The 13,522-nt window shown below is 50.0% G+C and overlaps 1 protein-coding gene across 5 annotated transcripts in view; it reads left to right on the plus strand.

Annotated features, from left to right (window-relative positions):
* Window positions 1-13,522, plus strand: part of klc3 (kinesin light chain 3) — an 86,937-nt gene that overhangs the window by 45,156 nt on the left and 28,259 nt on the right. For all 5 annotated transcript variants that reach the window (XM_078431112.1, XM_078431111.1, XM_078431114.1 and 2 more), the window contains 6 exons: window positions 2,874-3,123; window positions 6,501-6,728; window positions 7,948-8,020; window positions 9,604-9,829; window positions 10,205-10,292; window positions 12,805-12,906. In XM_078431112.1, the coding sequence (XP_078287238.1) occupies window positions 2,887-3,123; window positions 6,501-6,728; window positions 7,948-8,020; window positions 9,604-9,829; window positions 10,205-10,292; window positions 12,805-12,906 (954 nt within the window). In that variant the 5' untranslated portion in view covers window positions 2,874-2,886. The remainder of the gene's footprint in view (window positions 1-2,873; window positions 3,124-6,500; window positions 6,729-7,947; window positions 8,021-9,603; window positions 9,830-10,204; window positions 10,293-12,804; window positions 12,907-13,522) is intronic.

Here is a 13,522-nt window from a genome sequence, read left to right on the forward strand (position 1 = left end):
CACCTGTTTGAGAAAATCGGGTGTGGACCTCCTCCCCAATCCACTGTGATCCCATGGAACACAGTTGTGATCCCATGGAACACAGTTGTGATCCCATGGAACACAGATGTGATCCCATGGAACACAGTTGTGATCCCATGGAACACAGTTGTGATCCCATGGAACACAGTTGTGGGGAAACTAAAGATTTTTAGATTTAGAGATACAGCGCGGAAACAGGCCCTTCGGCCCACCGAGTCCGCATCGCCCGGCGATCCCCGCACATTAACACTATCCTACACACACTAGGGACAGTTATTTTTACATTTACCCAGTCAATTAACCTACAGGAGGTGTGGACCTCCTCCCCACGTCCCCATCTCCTCTACCTGCACGTCTTTGGAGTGTGGGAGGAAACCGAAGATCTCGGAGAAAACCCACGCGGGTCACGGGGAGAACGTACAAACTCCGTACAGACGGCGCCCGTAGTCAGGATCGAACCTGATTCTCCGGCGCTACATTCGCTGTAAGGCAGCAACTCTACCGCTGCGCCACCGTGCCGCCCAGGTGGACAGTATATCGGATGTACTCTGTCATTCATGCATTGATTCTGAAATTCCTGGAGGGGGTTTGCATGACTGGCAAGGCAGGTTTTTGGTTGTAGTTTACAGGGACAGCATGGAAACAGACCCTTCCACCCACTGACCACATTGACCATAGCTCACCTGTGTCCCACTGTTTAATGTTATCCCGTTCTCAACGAACTAGAGGCAAATTTACGGAAGGCAATTAGTGCTGCAAACCTGAAGGTGGACACAAAATGCTGGAGTAACTCAGCGGGTCAGGCAGCATCTCTGGAGAGAAGGTATTTCTTCACAAAATGCTGGAGTAACTCAGCAGGTCAGGCAGCATCTCGGGAGAGAAGGAATGGGCGACGTTTCGGGTCGAGACCCTTCTTCAGACTGATGTCAGGGGAGGGGGCGGGACCGCCCCCTCCCTTGACATCAGTCTAAAGAAGGGCCTCGACCCAAAACGTCACCCATTCCTTCTCTCCTGAGATGCTGCCTGACCCGCTGAGTTACTCCAGCATTTTGTGTCTACCCTGGAAATGATTCTGTCAGCTTCTGTCAGCTTGCAGTCTAAACCCCAATTATGTGATACATCGTCAGAGAAACCAAACCCACCGATTTGGTCGAAACCACAGATAGTATTCAAGGAAAAGCACAGAATGGCCATATCTCCTGACCAAACATTGCTTCCCTCCAATATCTGCAGAATATGGTCTATATTTTGATTCTTGAAAGGCAGCTAGCCCACAGCTAATTAACTAATCGTATCTGAAACATTCAGAGACTAGTCAACTTAAATGTTTAAATCTTTAAATCTTTCCAATAAATTAGGGGCAAATTTAAGTTACTGCATGATCCCCTCCATGTGGATTTATGTAGCCTCCATTAGAAACATAGAAAATAGGTGCAGGAGGAGGCCATTTGGCCCTTCGAACCAGCATTGCCATTCATTGTGATCATGGCTGATCATCCACAATCAGTAACCTGTGCCTGCCTTCTCCCCATATCCCTTGATTCTGGATATCCTTCATTCTTGAAGGATTTACTTAAATAATAGACAATAGGTGCAGGAGGAGGCCATTCAGCCCTTCAAGCCAGCACCGCCATTCAATACGATCATGGCTGATCATTCTCAATCAGTACCCCGTTCCTGCCTTCTCCCCATACCCCCTGACTCCGCTATCTTTAAGAGCTCTATCTAGCTCTCTCTTGAAAGTATCCAGAGAATTGGCCTCCACTGCCTTCTGAGGTAGAGAATTCCACAGATTCACAACTCTCTGACTGAAAAGGTTTTTCCTCATCTCCGTTCTAAATGCCCTACCCCTTATTCTTAAACTGTGGCCCCTTGGTCAACTGGCATTTCTCGACCATTCTGCACTCTGTATCTTCCCTTTTGCTCTACCTATTGTACGTGAGTTTGATTTGATTGTATTTATGTCGAATATTATCTGATCTGATTGAACAAATAATCAATGCAAAACAAAGCTTTCCACTGTATCTTGGTACCTGTGACAATAATGAACCTAAACCATCATTTAAATGACAAATTTTCAGGGGAAGTGTTTGACTATGGGAAGTTTCTTTTTCACCTTCCAGCACTCTGCATTAGAGTTTAGAGGCCAGTCTTAGTTCTGACCTCTGCCTCAGATTGATAAATTGAGCATGTTATTGGAGATAGAATGTAGACCTTCAGGTCTGTTTTAGCAAGTAATCCAGCAGACAGCTTTTCTTTTCACTAGGTTATTGGGAGGAGTATTCACCGCTGGGAATTCTGCATCTTGGTAAATTAATATTTTTAAAAGACACAGAGTGCTGGAGTAACTCAGCGGGTCAGGCAGCATCTGTGGAGAACATGGATAGGTGACGTTTCACAGAGTGCTGGAGTAACTCAGCGGGTCAGGCAGCATCTGTGGAGAACATGGATAGGTGACGTTTCACAGGGTGCTGGAGTAACTCAGCGGGTCAGGCAGCCTCTGTGGAGAACATGGATAGGTGACATTTGGGTTGGGACCCTTCTTCAGAACTGACCCAAAACATTTTTGATTAGTACGGGTGTCAGAGGTTATGGGGAGAAGGCAGGAGAATGGGGTTAGGAGGGAGAGATAGATCAGCAATAATTGAATGGCGGAGTAGACTTGATGGGCTGAATGGCCTAATTCTACTCCTATCACATATGACCTTATGATCACTATCCATGTTCTCCAGAGATGCTGCCTGACCCGCTGAGTTACTCCAGCACTCTGTGCAAACCAGCATCTGAAGTTCCCTGTTTCTAAATGAATATTCGATCTCACTAATGTTTTTGTTTGCCTCGTGTGTGTGCAGAAGTTGGAACGACATGTCCAAGATGGTGCAGATGAATGAGAAGCTGAGTGCAGACGAGATCATTACTGGCACCAAGCAGGTCATCCAGGGCTTGGAGGCTCTGAAGAACGAGAACAACACCATTCTGCAGAACCTGCAGGAGACGCTGAATGGGCTGAAGGAAGATGACGAAGTTCACCTGGTGCAAGAGAAGACCGGCCTGATCCAGAGGTCACTGGAGATGATTGAACTTGGGCTGAGTGAGGCACAGGTAGGATCAATAGACAATAGACAATAGGTGCAAGAGGAGGCCATTCGGCCCTTCGAGCCAGCACCGCCATTCAATGTGATCATGGCTGATCATTCTCAATCAGTACCGTGTTCCTGCCTTCTCCCCATACCCCCTGACTCCGCTATCCTTAAGAGCTCTATCTAGCTCTCTCTTGAATGCATTCAGAGACTTGGCCTCCACTGCCTTCTGAGGCAGAGAATTCCACAGATTCACAATTCTCTGACTAAAAAAGTTTTTCCTCGTCTCTGTTCTAAATGGCCTACCCCTTATTCTTAAACTGTGGCTTCTGGTTCTGGACTCCCCCAACATTGGGAACATGTTTCCTGCCTCTAACGTGTCCAACCCCTTAATAATTTTATACGTTTCGATAAGATCCCCTCTCATCCTTCTAAATTCCAGTGTATACAAACCTAGTCGCTCCAGTCTTTCAACATATGACAGTCCCGCCATTCCGGGAATTAACCTAGTAAACCTACGCTGCATGCCCTCAATAGCAAGGATCGTTGTGCAAGGGGACGGGTTTTCAAACGCGGTCACCAGATCGTAGATGCTGGAATCTTGAGCAAGAAACAAACTACTGAAGGAAGGTCTTTAGCCAGAAGGTGGTGAATCTGTGGAATTCATTGCCACAGAACGCTGTGGAGGTCAAGTCAATGGATATTCTTACGGCAGAGATAGATAGATTCACGTTAGAGGCAGGAAACATGTTCCCAATGTTGGGGGAGTTCAGAACTCAGCCACAGTTTAAGAATAAGGGGTAGGCCGTTTAGAACGGAGATGAGGAAAAACGTTTTCACCCAGAGAGTTGTAAATCTGTGGAATTCTCTGCCTCAGAAGGCAGTGGAGGCCAATTCTCTGGATGCTTTCAAGAGCGAGCTAGATAGAGCTCTTGAAGATAGCGGAGTCAGGCGGTATGGGGAGAAGGCAGGAACGGGGTTGTGATTGTGGATGATCAGCCGTGATCATATTGAATGGCGGTGCTGGCTCGAAGGGCCGGATGGCATACTCCTGCACCTGTTGTCTATCGTCTATTTTTGATTAGACTCGGTGGGCCAAAGGGCCTGTTTCGGCACTGTATCTAAAGTCACTAAATCCAGATGCCGTTGTACATACCTTCACGTTGGAAGAGATAGAAAGATGCCGGTGGCTTATTGCAGGGAAGTGTCTGAGAACTGGAATCCCTGTCTCAAGTTGCAATTGGACTCCTGGAGACAACTGCCTGAATTGTGCAGTCATTTATTGACATTTACCTGTGGAACAGTCAGCATTTCTCTGTGTAGCTGTAAGCATCTTTGGGATCGCCACAAGAAAGTACAAATCCCAGTTTTGTAGTCAGCTGGCTAAGAACATAAGATCAGAATGAAAGCTGGATTAACCATCTGCTCCTTCGAGCCTGCTATGTCATTCATCTAGGCCTAACACCTCAGCATTTTCCCTCCCCTGCCCCCTGATTCCTTTAATATAAGTCCTCCGATCTCGATGTACAAAATCATGAGAGGAATAGATTGGGTAAACGCACAGAGTCTTTTGCCCCGGGTAGCAGGGGAATCTAGAACCAGAGGAGCTAGGTTTAAGGTGAGGTGGGAAAGATTTAATGGGAACATGAGGGGTAGCCTTTCTACACAAAGGATGGTGGGTATATGGAACGAGCTGCCGGAAGAGGTGGTTGAGGTAGATTACTATTGGAACGTTTAAGAAACGTTTAACCGGTTCATAGATAAGGATGGGTTTGGAGGAATATGGGCCAAAAGCAGGCAGGTGGGACTAGTGTAGCTGGGGCATGTTGGTCGGCGTGGGCAAGTTGGGCTGAAGGGCCTGTTTTCATGCTATATCGCTCCATGATGCAATGACTGAGCTTCCTCTGAAGTCGAGATTTCCAAAGTTTCATCGCCCACTGACTGAAGAACTATCTCCTGGTCTTAGCTCCAAATGGCTGCCTTTTATTCTGAGAGCGCGACCCGTAGTTCTTGGCAGATCAGCCAGAGGAAATATCTCGTGTGAGAAAGAACTGCAGATGCTGGTTTAAATCGAAGGTAGACACAAAATGCTGGAGTAACTCAGCGGGGCAGGCAGCATCTCTGGAGAGAAGGAAATATCCTCCCAGCTTCCCCCCTGCTTCTCCACAATTTTGTATGTGCAAATAAATGATCTTCTAAACTCCAGGGTGCACAGACTTTGCCGACTAATTTCTAATGTTTACATCAACCCACGTCACGCTGCTGTTTACACACAAGGTTCTGATGCTGGATGTAATGGTTCCAGTAAGCAGTGTGGTTAATTGCCATTTACATCTAGCATTTGATTCACTCGAGATAGGTTTGGAGTGGAGAGTTTGATGTAGATGTGAGAAGTAGATGTAAGATTGGTGTTAATGTACGGAGGCAGAAGTAAAGAAAGTGACATTTTGCCCCCCAGTGGTTTCAATCAAGAGGTTTTTTAAATATTAGGATCCCTAGGCATCTCTCGTGTGCCTGCTCATTGTGTACCGGCATATCGGTCTCGAGACTTTCCCTGAACTATGCTGACAGAACTGCTCCCCGTGGCTAAATAAAACAACAGCGGTTCAATTTATGTGCAGGAGGGAACTGCAGATGCTGACTAACACCGAAGATAGACACAAAGTGCTGGAGTAACTCAGCAGGTCAGGCAGCATCTCTGGAGAGGAGGAATGGGTGACATTTCGGGTCGAGACCCGACTTCAGACTGAGAGTCAGGGGAGCGGGAGACAGAGATATGAAAACGAAATATTAAAGGGGACGAAGATCAAGGAAAATGTGGGATAGATCATTTGTTAGTTTTGTTTTTAGTTTAGTTTAGAGATACAGCGCGGAAACAGGCCCTTCGGTCCGATGAGTCGGCACCGACCAGCGATCCCCGCACACTAACACTATCCTACACACACTAGGGACAATTTACACTTAGACCAAGCCAATTGACCTACAAACCTGCACGTCTTTGGAGTGCGGGTGGACACCAAAGATCTCGGAGAAAACCCACGCGGTCACGGGGAGAACGTACAAACTCCGTACAGACGGCAGCCGTAGTTGGGGTTGAACCCGGGTCTCTAGCGCTGTAAGGCAGCAACTCTACCGCTGCGCCACCGTGCCGCCCAGGGGAAGGTGATAACAAGCAGTCTGACTGTCCTCCAGATTAAATGTTATCTTTGTACGGCACGTTGTCACCTTCCCCGAGCTAGCGATGATCTATTCTACTCCAGCGTTCTGTGTCTTAACACTAGCCCAGCTTCTCTCCCCGCAGATGTTGCCCGGTCTGCTGAGTATTGACGTGTTTTCTGCTCTCTCTCTCTCTCTCTTGCATGCTTGCTCGGCGTGGTGGGGTGGCCCTGCGTGCTCCAGGTGGTGACGGCCCTGTCCACCCACCTCAGCACGGTGGAGGCGGAGAAGCAGAAGCTGCGGGCCCAGGTGCGGCGGCTGTGCCAGGAGAACCAGTGGCTGCGGGACGAGCTGGCCACCACCCAGCAGAGGCTGCAGAAGAGCGAGCAGGCCGTGGCTCAGCTGGAGGAGGAAAAGAAGCACCTGGAGTTCATGAACCAGATCAAGAAGTACGACGAGGACGAGGCAGCGGTATGTCGGCCGGCCGGCGTCCGGGGGGGGAGGAACGTGCGAGGGGGGGGGGGGGGGAGGAACGTGCGGGGGGGGGGGAGGAACGTGCGGGGGGAGCTAGTTATATAATATAAGAAAATAACTAGATGCTGGTACAAATCGAAGGTATTTATTCACAAAATGCTGGAGTAACTCAGCAGGTCAGGCAGCATCTCAGGAGAGAAGGAATGGGTGACGTTTCGGGTCGAGACCCTTCTTCAGACTGATGTCAGGGGGGCGGGACAAAGGAAAGATATAGGTGGAGACAGGAAGACAGAGGGAGATCTGGGAAGGAGGAGGGGAAGGGAACTATCTAAAGTTGGAGAAGTCGATGTTCATACCGCTGGGCTGCAAACTACCCAGGCGAAATATGAGGTGCTGTTCCTCCAATTTCAAGTGGGCCTCACTATGGCACTGGAGGAGGCCCATGACAGAAAGGTCAGACTGGGAGAGGGAGGGGGAGTTGAAGTGCTCGGCCACCGGGAGATCAGGTTGGTTAATGCGGACCGAGCGCAGGTGTTGAGCGAAGCGATCGCCGAGCCTGCGCTTGGTTTCGCCGATGTAAATAAGTTGACATCTAGAGCAGCGGATGCAATAGATGAGGTTGGAGGAGGTGCAGGGGAACCTTTGTCTCACCTGGAAAGACTTCTTGGGTCCAAGCTAGTTAACTGGCCTTTCAAAGGGGCTAGTTTAGGTACAAAGGCCTGAGTGGCCTCCTGCCACAATCTTAGTTTAGTTTCGAGACACATTGCCCTTCGGCCCACCTTGTCCGCACCGACCAGCGACACTTACACTATCCTACACACACTGGAGACAGATTACAATGATACCGTCAATTAGCCTACAAACCTGCACGTCTTTGGAGTGTGGGAGGGAACCGGAGATCCCGGAGAAAACCCACGCAGGTCACGGGGAGAACGTACAGGCAAGCACCCGTAGTCAGGATCACTCCTGGGTCTCTATGGCAGAGTTAGATAGATTCTTGATTAGTACGGGTGTCAGGGGCTAGGGGGAGAAGGCAGGAGAATGGGGTTAGGAGGGAGAGATAGATCAGCAGTGAATGAATGGCGAAGTAGACTTGATGGGCCGAATGGCCTAATTCTGCTCCTATCTCTTCTGACTGTTAAGTAGCCACTGAACTGTGATGCATACCTGATCTATGTATATATTTTCTTTCTAATTTTGTTCAATATTTTTACAGGAAGACAAAGACAGTGTGTTGTCAAAGGCTCCACTGGATGATCTTTTCCCTAATGAGGATGAACAGAGTCAGCGTACGTATTTTGCGAATGTTAAAAGAACAAACGCTAATTAAATTCCATCCACGAGATTTAGAGCCATAGAGTCACACAGGCCAGTTTGTACCTGCCGACCAACATGCCCCCATCTACGAGGAGGGACGGAGGAGAGGAGGGAGGGAGGGGGGGGAGGGGAGGGGAGGAGGGGAGGGGAGGGAGGGGGGGAGGGGAGGGTCCTGCACCAATGCAGGAGACAATAGACAATAGGTGCAGGAGTAGGCCATTCGGCCCTTCGAGCCAGCACCGCCATTCAATGTGATCATGGCTGATCATTCTCAATCAGTACCCCGTTCCTGCCTTCTCCCCATACCCCCTGACTCCGCTATCCTTAAGAGCTCTATCTAGCTCTCTCTTGAAAGCATTCAGAGAATTGGCCTCCACTGCTTCCTGAGGCAGAGAATTCCACAGATTCACAACTCTCTGACTGAAAATGTTTTTCCTCATCTCCGTTCTAAATGGCCTACCCCTTATTCTTAAACTGTTGCCCCTTGTTCTGGACTCCCCCAACATTGGGAACATGTTTCCTGCCTCTAATGTGTCCAACCCCTTAATAATCTTATACGTTTCAATAAGATCCCCTCTCATCCTTCTAAATTCTAGTGTATGAGAGTCCAACGGGTCCACTTGGTCTAGTATCTCTCTAATCCTTTCCTATCCATGTACCTGTTCAAAAGTACCTGTCTTTTAAATATTGTTATAGTACTTACTTCAACTACCTCCTCTGGCAGCCCATTCCATGTACACACCACCCTCTGTGTGTGAAAAAGTTGCCCCTTGGGTTCCCATTTAAATCTTTCACCTGTAGGAAAAAAACTGCAGATGCTGGTTTAAATCGATGGTAGACACAAAATGCTGGAGTAACTCAGCGGGTCAGGTAGCATCTCGGTGTCTGAAGAAGGGTCTCGACCCGAAAAGTCACCCATTCCTTCTCTCCCGAGAAGCTGCCCGACCCACTGAGTTACACCAGCATTTTGTGTCTACCTTAAATCTTTCCCCTCTCACCTTAAACCTACGTCCTCTGGTTCTCGATTCCCCTACTCTGGGCAAAAGACTGTGCGATTACCACAGCTAATGCAGTAAAGCCTCCTCAGCAAGGATAGAAGATGGGGAAAGTAAAGGAGTAGGAAAAACAACTGGAGATGCTGGTTGAAATCGAAGGTAGACACACAATGCTAATGCAGTAAAGCCTCCTCAGCAAGGGTAGAAGATGGGGAAAGTAAAGGAGTAGGAAAAACAACTGGAGATGCTGGTTGAAATCGAAGGTAGACACACAATGCTGGAGTAACTCATGGGGTCATGTAGCATCTCGGGAGAGAAGGAATGGGTGACGTTTTGGGACGAGACCCTACGGGTCTCGACCCGAAACGTCACCCATTCCTTCTCTCCCGAGATGCTGCCCGACCCGCTGAGTTACCCCAGCATTGTGTGTCTATGGGGAAGGTAAAGGTAAAGGTCTATGGGGAAGGTAAAGGTTCGGACTGGGGGGAGCGGTACGTTTGCGGAGCAGCGGAGCAGGGGCACGGGTGACTCAGCTTGCGGTGGTGTCGTGTGTCTTGCAGTGCACCACTCCCACAGCAGTGCAGCAGCAGCAGCGCAGCAGGGTGGCTACGAGATCCCAGCACGGCTGCGGACTCTGCACAACCTGGTCATACAGTACGCCTCGCAAGGGCGCTACGAAGTGGCCGTCCCGCTCTGCAAGCAGGCTCTGGAGGACCTGGAGAAAACCTCTGGGCACAACCACCCCGACGTGGCCACCATGCTGAACATCTTGGCCTTGGTATACAGGTACGATTCATTCTACTGCCAAAGCCCCAGAGCGTCAGCGTCAACAACAAACACACCTAGTATTCACGCATTCATTTCCTCCCGCCTAGACTACTGCAACTCCCTCTACACTGGGATCAGCCAATCATCCCTGTCCCGCCCGCAATTGGTCCAAAACGCCGCAGCGAGACTCCTGACGGGTACCCGTAAAAGGGACCACATCACCCCGATTCTGGCCTCTCTCCACTGGCTCCCAGTACAGTACAGAATCAAGGTCAAGGTCGAACTGGGGTCTGTGGCGCTGTGACGCAGCGGCTCCAACACTGTTACTGCGGCACTCACCATGTTTACAATGCTTCGTGGACACACTGCTGAAATTTCCTTTTCATTTTACAGGGATCAGAACAAGTACAAAGAGGCAGCAAATCTTCTAAATGATGCCCTGACAATCCGGGAGAAAACCCTTGGCCAAGACCATCCAGCGGTTGGTTCCTTGTCTTGATGAGTGATCATAGCATCTCGTGTTCTAAAGTACCAGGCACAGACCGGGCAGATGTTGCCCAATACCAGAACGTGCACTTGCACTTCCATTCCACATACACCATGGTCAAATATTCCAAGGGTCTTCCCCCTTCAGTAACTTGGCACCAAGACGGAGAAGTAAAGGGAACTTGGGGAAAGAGGATGACTTTCGAGATGCCGCACAGAAACAGGCCCTTCGGTCCACCGAGTCCACACCGACCAGCGATCACCCCGTACATCAACACACACACACTAGGGACAATCTTACAACCTCCGAAGCCAATTACCCTACAAACCTGTACGTCTTTGGAGTGTGGGAGGAAACCGGGGTACCCGGGGGAAACCCACGCGGTCCCAGGGAGAACGTACAAACTCCGTACAGACACCACCCGTAGTCGGGATGGAACCCGGGTCTCTGGCGCTGTGAGGCAGCAACTCTACCGCCGCGCCTGTTGTTTAAAGTTCCTTCCCACTATTTATTGCCCTGGACTCAGATCCTGCCTCTGAGACGGAAGAGTGAGCGGATTGCCATCCCCGTCTAAAGACGTGACCACATGATTCAGACTGGCACTCCAAGGGCCAGTATTGAGAGAGTGCTTCACCATCAGAGGTGCTGCCATTCCAATGAAATATTACACTGCAGTAATGCTTAACCTCTCGGGTAGGCAGCATAAAATCCATCGCAACTATTCAAAACATTGGCTTAGGAGTTTACAATGTGCCCAGACCAACAATGGGCGGCACGGTGGCGCAGCGGTAGAGTTGCTGCCTTACAGCACTTGCAACGCCAGAGACCCGGGTTCCATCCTAACTATGGGTGCCGTCTGTATGGAGTTTATATGTTCTCCCCGTGACCTACGTGGGTTTTCTCTGAGATCTTCGGTTTCCTCCCACACTCCAAAGACATGCAGGTTTGTAGGTTAATTGGCTTGCTATAAATGTAAATTGGCCCGAGTGTGTGTAGGATGGTGTGAGTGTGCGGGGATCGCTGGTCGGTGTGGGCGCGTTGGGCCAAAGGGCCTGTTTCCGCGCAGTAACTCTAAACTAAACATTTGTCCCAAGGCAGTATCTGTTCATTATCACAGTTCTGTTGCTTTGTGCAAATTGGCTACAGTATCCCCTGTGTTACAGTCGGGACTAAATTCCAAAAATAATTCTTTGGCTCTGAAACGCTGTGATAGGTCCTGATGTAAAAGTGTATAAAATTTGTAATTGAAAACCCATGCAAGTAAACTTCAAAGCCAGGAAAGCTAACATTCCCCAAATCCCTGGTCTGTGCTAAACTCACTGAACTGCAGCTTGCCTGGCAGGATGTTGCACGTGGGCCAGAGACTCTGAGTTTGTCAAGGACTAGAGGGCACAGCTTTAAAACAAGAGGGGCAAAGCTTAAAGGAGATGTATAAGAGAAGATGGACACAAAACGCTGGAGTAACTCAGCAGGTCAGTCAGTGTTAGGGTCGCCAACTGTCCCGTATTAGCCGGGACATCCCGTATTTTGGGCTAAATTAGTTTGTCCCATACGGGACCACCCTTGTCCCGTATCAGTAGGGTTGCCAACTTCCTCACTCCCAAATAAGGGACAAAGGGTGACATCACCGCCCCGCGCCCCTACTCACCCAGCCAGCGGCCGCCATTGGTGGAGCGGGAGCACGTGGCCGCTGGCTGGGTGAGGTGGCGCGGGGCGGTGACGTCACCCTTTGTCCCTTATTTGGGAGTGAGGAAGTTGGCAACCCTAACCAGTGTCTCGGAAGAAAAGCAATAAGGTGACATTTCAGGTTGAGACCCTTCGTCAGACTGTAAGGAGATGTGGTGGGCAAGTTGTTTTTGTTACCCAGTGGTGGGTGCCTGGAACGGGCTGCCAGGGGTGGTGGTGGAGGCTGATGAGATGGTGGCATTGAAGAGGCTTTTAGATAGGTCACGGGGAGAACGTGCAAACTCCGTACAGACAGCACCCGTAGTCAGGATTCTGCCCCGGGTCTCTGGCGCTGTGAGGCAGCAGCTCTACCCGCTGCGCCACAGTGCTGCCACTGGCATCACGTTGGGCACCGACCGGCATTGTGGGCCAAAGGGCCTGTCGCCATGCTGTGCACTTCTACGTTCAGGGTCAGGAGTTGTGTGGTGCCAGGGACAGGCCAGAGTTATAGCTGCTGGTTGAGGCCTCTGAAGAAGGGTCTCGACCTGAAACGTCACCCGTTCCTTCTCTCCAGAGATGCTGCCTGACCCGCTGAGTTACTCCAGCATTGTGTGTCTATCTCCGGTTGCAGCTGCCAGCTCTCTGTTACTTCATCACCCGCAGATGGTTGGAGGGATGTGGTCAGGTCTCTGGCACTTTATCCATTCTCCCAGCTTGTTGAAAGGTGCTGCCAAGTCAGGTGGATACGATGGCCTTTTGTAGTGTAGGGGCCGTCATAGCGTGGTGTGGGGGACGGTGGTAACGTTGAGTGCTAACCTGTCCTTTTATCCATGTTGTGCAGGTGGCCGCCACCCTGAATAATCTCGCTGTGCTTTTTGGCAAAAGAGGAAAATATAAAGAGGCTGAACCACTGTGCAAGAGGGCTTTGGAAATCCGGGAAAAGGTTGGAAAATGAGAATCCGTTCCAGTTTTAACGGCAGAAATAACACTTCATGTTTGCTCCCTTCCTCCACTCCCCACCCCCATTAAAGCCAAGCCATTGAGCACCTGCAAGGGAGATCTACTGTGGTAATGGGCTTATCCAGATGTGGCAGAGGACCAGGGCTATAGATGTCTCATTAAGGGCACTTCATTACGCAGGTAATACACAAAACATGTACCCTTGCGAGGTCGACCCAAAGTTAGGATCCTTTAAAGCACATTTTTGTGGAGTAAAACACAGTGGGCAGCACGGTGGCACAGCGGGTAGAGCTGCTGCCTCACAGCACCAGAGACCCGGGTTCCATCCTGACTAAGGATGCTGTCTGTACGGAGTTTGTACTTTCTCCCCGTGACCACGTGGGTTTTCTCCGGGTGCTCCATTTTCCTCCCACACTCCAAAGACGTGGTTTTGTAGTTTAATTGGCTTTTGTAAATTGTCCCAGGTGTGCAGGATAGAACTAGTGTCCAGGTGATCGCTGGTCAGCGTGGTCTCGGGGGGTCCTGTTCCCACGTGGAATCTCCAAAACTCCACCACAGAGGAGCTAGAGGAACTCAGCGGGTCTGGCATCTGGCAGCAA

Source organism: Rhinoraja longicauda, chromosome 41, assembly GCF_053455715.1.
Source record: "Rhinoraja longicauda isolate Sanriku21f chromosome 41, sRhiLon1.1, whole genome shotgun sequence".
NCBI lineage: Eukaryota > Metazoa > Chordata > Chondrichthyes > Rajiformes > Arhynchobatidae > Rhinoraja > Rhinoraja longicauda.